This window comes from Nematolebias whitei, chromosome 15 (assembly GCF_014905685.2).
Source record: "Nematolebias whitei isolate Nwh7 chromosome 15, NemWhi1, whole genome shotgun sequence".
NCBI lineage: Eukaryota > Metazoa > Chordata > Actinopteri > Cyprinodontiformes > Rivulidae > Nematolebias > Nematolebias whitei.
Window position 1 is genome coordinate 44,737,109 of NC_056512.1, and position 5,803 is coordinate 44,742,911.

The following is a 5,803-nucleotide window of genomic DNA, read 5'->3' on the forward strand; positions in this document are numbered from 1 at the left end:
AGACAGACAGACAGACAGACAGACAGACAGACAGACAGACAGACAGATAGACAGATAGATAGATAGATAGATAGACAGATAGATAGATAGATAGACAGATAGATAGACAGATAGATAGATAGATAGATAGATAGACAGAGATACTTTATTAATCCCAGTCTAATTATACAGAAAAAAGACACACATGAAATAATCAAAAAAAGAAGCAGAATACACAATAATGAAAAAAAAACAAACTATATGCACATACACAAGGCAGTAGGGAGTACTACGTTCATGATTAACCTATATGTATGTATACATACACATCTAAGCATACTTATGCATACATATGTATATTCCTATGTACATGTTTATATACATACATATGCATACATGTGTCCAGGGTACCACAGATTTACAGGCTCTATTTTTACTGTACAGGGAGGAATTGAACACTGATAACCTGAGGGACAAAGGACTTCCTGACTCTGTCCGTGGAGCAGGGCTGGGACTGCAGTCTACACTGAAGGAGCTCCTCTGCTTCATGGTGACACCGTGCAGAGGATGGTCAGCATGGTCCATGATGGACAGCAGCTTAGTGAGGGCCCTTTTCTGTGCCGCTGATGTAAGGGACTCCAGCTCTGTTCCCAGCACAGACCAGCTTTCTTCACAAGCTTGTCAAGTCGCCCCACATGTCTCCTCTTAATGCTGCCTCCCCCAACACACAACATCTCAGAAGAGGACACTGGCTACCACAGACTGGTAGAACATCAGCAGCAGTTTCCTGCAGATACTGAAGGACCCAAGCCTCTTCAGGAAGTAGAGCCTGCTCTGACCCTTCCTGTAGAGTTAGTCCGTGTTCACTGACCAGTCCAGACGGTCATCCAGTTGTATGCTCAGATATTTGTAGCTCCAGACCACCTCCACATTGACCCCTTCAATTGAGACTGGCTTCAGGGTAGGCCCAGGCCTTCTGAAGTCCACCACCATTTCCTTTGTTTTACTGATGTTCAACTGTAGATGGCTGGATGTGCACCACACAAAGTTCTCATCCAGGGTCCTGTACTTTGTCTCCTGCACATCCTGCACATCCCCAACGATTGCAGTGTCGTCTGGGTACTTCTGTGGCAAGTCTGAGTTGTAACTGAAGTCGTGTGTGCAGGGTGAACAGAACTGGAGAGAGCACGGTCCCTGCGGTGCTCCTGACCACTGTGTCTGTGCAGACCCTGATCCTGACTGGTCTCTCAGTGAGACAGTTTGTAATATACTGTATAGGTGCAATGACAAAGGTCTATTCCATTCTATTCTAAAATATTATTTGATTGTACTAAGGAAAAACTAAAAATATATGTTTTATTGCAATCAAACACACGCATGAACAATAAAAGACGTGTTCTCGGTTTTATTTTTTTAAATTTTCCTACAGTCTTAGATACATACTTCTGAAACTCTCTGGCTTCAGACTTAAAGCTTGAAAACCAAGGATTATCTCAAAATGAATGAATAATGTGCATTTTCACTATTATACTCCACAAAACTGTGGTTTCTTCCATAAACGTATAACATATTTAATTTTAAACAAAAAGTTGTCATGATGGTTATTCAGTCCGTTCGCTGCTCCCCGGCTGCCTCCGCGATCCTTTTCCCCATGGTCAGGATCCCCGCTGCCTGGTTCCTGGAGCCATGGAGCAGCTGGTGCAGCCGGCTTTGCAGGCGATATTCATCCTCGTCCCGTTTGCCCAGAGTGAGGATCCCAGCAGCTGCGTCTTCTACGACGGTTCCGCCCTTGCTCATGCTGCCAGAACGACACAGTAAGGCGTAGAGGCGACAGGAGCGAGGCGGCTGCCTGCAGCATTCAGACACACTCTGAGCATCACAGTCCAGCTGAGACAGCAGCAGCATCAGCACCAGCACCAAGGCTTTCTGTTCACGGGAGGAAACCACTTTTACAGGATATTAAAGTTACAAAACTTCAAATAGGCAACTTTTATCTAAACTTTATAATACACAACTACAAATGCATATATATTTACATTTCTTATGATGGTGGTTAGCTCTATAAACTATTGAAACATGCAGAAAACATCTCCCATGCATAACAATATGAATAATTAGTATAAACACTAATATGTACAATAGTAGTCAGTATGACTAAGATCATTAGATGGAAGATTTTAATTGTATTTTATCATTTATTCATGCAGAAAGAATAAAAGAAAGTTAAGTCATCAAGCTCTTAACACATCTAAACACAAACATCTTTATTTTTCTGAATATAGTTTAAAGTTTTTATTGTAGATCAGGCAACATTTTGCTACATAGGATTAATTTAGCCAATTTTTAAGTAACAAAAATTCATAATTCATTGTTTAGTCATCCCAAAGGGACATGAAATGCACACTGGTTTAAATGGTAATAAATGAAACTAAACAAACACAAATAATTAGATTTTACACATCAATATTTTAGGAATGTTGTAATATATTTTTACTTCACATTTATACATTAGAGGAAACATAAGTTACTTTATCAAGTGAAAGTGCATAAATGTGGTAAAAACTGTCAATATGGTGCAAGTTGCAATTGAATAAAAATTATTACATAAAACAAAAAATATGTAAAAGTTTCCAAAACTGTGCTAAACTAATGAACGTATCTCGATGATACTTTTGATCCTGCACAGAAAGAGATTTATCACTTAAATGTGTTGCCTGAACAATTACACACAGATCGAATCAAAATAGTAAAAATGTTTTGCTTAATTAAAAATGTCTGAAACTTCAGGTGTCAGCGATCAAAGTCAAACTAAACCGTAAATATTCACTCCTCAAATGTGTTTTCAATCAATAAAAGTATAAATCTTTGACATTTTCAGAATAAATAATGCGTCTCGAGCCTTCTTACCCTGTGAGACGTGTCCATCCCAGCAGCTCTCTGGATGGTGGTGTGGTTCCACGTCACCTTCAGGCTCTTACGGACAGGAGTCATCGGATCTTCTCATCTGCTCAGGAAAGGAAGTGTCTTTTATATTGTTCTGTTCCCATCGTCAGTCCTCTGGACGTCACTCAGGCACAAACGTGAGGCACAAACCTCACTAATTCTCCAGCTTCTGATCTTTGCTCATTTGAAGTTTGCCGAACAATAATTGGACTCCTGTTGTAGATCATCTCCAAGGCGTCTCCATGGACCATAGACAAACTGGAGGCATGTCTTTGTGGCGGCATGTCAAAACGTTATTAAGACATTCCATTAGAATGAGTGGAAAAGCTAATGTGTAAAATCTGTAAATATATAATCTGAATACATGAATAACATCTAGTTTTCAATGACAAGCTCTTTGAAGGCCATGCTAATGAGGCCTTATGGGTCGTTTTATACAAAAGGTGTCGTAGTAACTCATGAGCAAGAATTTCAGCTATTTTTTTTTTGTTGTCTTGAAGAATTAGCTTGTATTGTATACACACAGCTGAAAAAGTTTTATTTATTTATTTTTTAAGTATACTGTAGCTGAAAAAGTTGAGAGTCCAACAAGTATCTGAGTGGCCATGCAACACTTATTATCTACTTAAAAAAAAAAAAAACTAAGTTAATATACAGCATCAGGACAATAAGTTAAAAGAAGTTCCTAATTGAAAAATGTCCCCGTCATCCTCTGAGCCATATAGTTAATGTTTGTTGCCATCTTTTGGACAACAGGAAGCACTGCTTTTAACAGAGGAACTCATTCACGACAGAAGAAAAGGCCTAAATCGATGAGGAAATCATTTTGGATCACTTGTAATAAAACTGTGCAGCAAGGCTCTTCAGAAACATCGAATAAATCTTTTTGGACATCTGTACTGATCGTTCAGGCGCCTTTCAGTATAATCTAAAGAGTTTACAGAGTTAATAAAGGTCACCATGTTTGTGTGAATTGTGGATTGCTACAATATATATTATATATTATAATAATTAAAAGCCTAGCATTTCTTCACATAATCCAGCACCAAATCATCCAGCACCATATGCCAGAGGTTTAACTTTGAATCATCCTGTTCTGAGAAAGAAAAGAATCACAGCAGAGCTGTTTTGGTCATCCATCCATTTTCGTTACATTTTTCTCCCTTCCAAGGTGCAGGGGAGCTGGTGCACATCTCCAGCAGTCAAACTGAAAGAGGTGGTCCATCACAGGGGCCACAACTATTCTCACCCACACCTTTAGGGATGATTTAGTTACCAGTTAAACTAACATGCATGTTTTTAGTCTGTGGCAGGAAATCTGGAGAAACCCCATGCATGCACAGGTAGAACAGGCAAACTCCACACAAAAAAGCTGCAGCTGGATGACAATCCTGCAACCCTCTTGCCAGCTGGTGACAAATCGAACCACTGCTCCGCTGCAACACAACTGCTTTGGTCAACACATGTAAAAGGCATTATGCACGATCTCATGAGATCTTGTGAGATGTGATGTCACTCAGAGAACGACATATTTTAGCTCAATATCTGAAGGACATGTGGAGTTGTAGCCATTTTTGTGTTGGATAAGGTCAATGAGCTGAGGCGACCATCGTGAACCGGTAAAAGTTAATGAGTTTTAGATGCACGTCCAAAAATTACTTTCAGAGAGTTTCACTAAAAGTAATTTGCTGGTTCATGTGAGACTTTGATGTTATTAGTGCAAGTTGGAGCACGGAGAATAACCTTCACATCAATGTGAAGATGACGAAGGAGATGGTCGTAGACTTCAGAAGGAACAAAAACACCTACACCCACTGAACATAAGAGGATCTGCGGTGGAAGTGGTCTCCAGCTACAAGTACTTGGGTGTACACTTGAACAACGATCTCAGCTGGAGCAACAACACCATCAGCCTGATCAAGAAAGATCGTCAGAGACTCTACTTCCTCAGACGGCTGAGACGAGCTGGTCTGGAAGCTCAGTCCTCACCTCCTTCTACAGGTGTGCAGTGGAGAGCATCCTGTGCTCCAGCATCAACGTGTGGCATGGAGGCTGCACAGCTGCAGAAAGAAAAGCTTTGCAGAGAGTGGTGAAGGCTGCACAGAAGATGTTGGAGTCAGTCTCCCCACCATAACAGACATCTACACCTCCAGATGCAGGAAGAGGGCCACCTGCATCATGAAGGACCACACTCACCCAGCACACACACTTTTTGCCCCGCTCCCCTCAGGAAGGAGGTTGAGGAGCATTAAGTGTAGAACCACTAGACTGAGGAACAGCTTCTACCCTGAGGCTGTTAGACTCATGAATCTCTAACTAGAATAATCACTGTGAAAAATCACATCATGTTGCTGCTGATCTGTTTCATGTTGCTGCTGATCTGTTTCATGTTGCTCTGTTCATTCATGCTCGTCATCTGCTCACACAGACTCATGTTCGTGCTGCTGTTTGGCGTATTGTTTTTACGTTATTAGTGCTTAGTGTATTTTTAGTTGATGTTTTTCTTAGTTCATATCTTTGATGTTATTACTGTTTTTCTTATACATTTTATTGTTGGATGTAACTGGGACCCTGTGAACATAATTTCGTTCCACCGCATGTACCACATGAGGTGTGAATGACAAATAAACTGACTCCGACTCTCTGACTGAGGTGAGTGATCATGTTTTTCAAACCTACAGAGTTGTTTTTTTTCTTTGGGCTGCTCCCTTCTTCAAGGTTTGCCACAGCGAAGTAAGTCGCACGAAGACTTTGCAATTATTGTTTCACTGGATGCCCTTCCTGACAAACACCGGACTACCACAGCCCTTTTTGTGGAGCAGATGACGTGTGTGTATCTATCTATCTATCTATCTATCTATCTCTATATCTATATCTATAT

The 5,803-nt window shown here is 40.6% G+C and overlaps 1 protein-coding gene across 1 annotated transcript; it reads right to left on the reverse strand.

The window, feature by feature from the left end:
• Nucleotides 1-1,584: 1,584 nt before the first annotated feature.
• Nucleotides 1,585-2,970, reverse strand: hcrt (hypocretin (orexin) neuropeptide precursor). The gene is made up of 2 exons (XM_037688620.1): nucleotides 2,887-2,970; nucleotides 1,585-1,905 (listed from the first exon to the last, which is right to left on the reverse strand). The coding sequence occupies exons 1-2, from the start codon at nucleotides 2,968-2,970 to the stop codon at nucleotides 1,585-1,587; spliced, it is 405 nt and encodes a 134-aa protein (XP_037544548.1).
• Nucleotides 2,971-5,803: the final 2,833 nt, after the last annotated feature.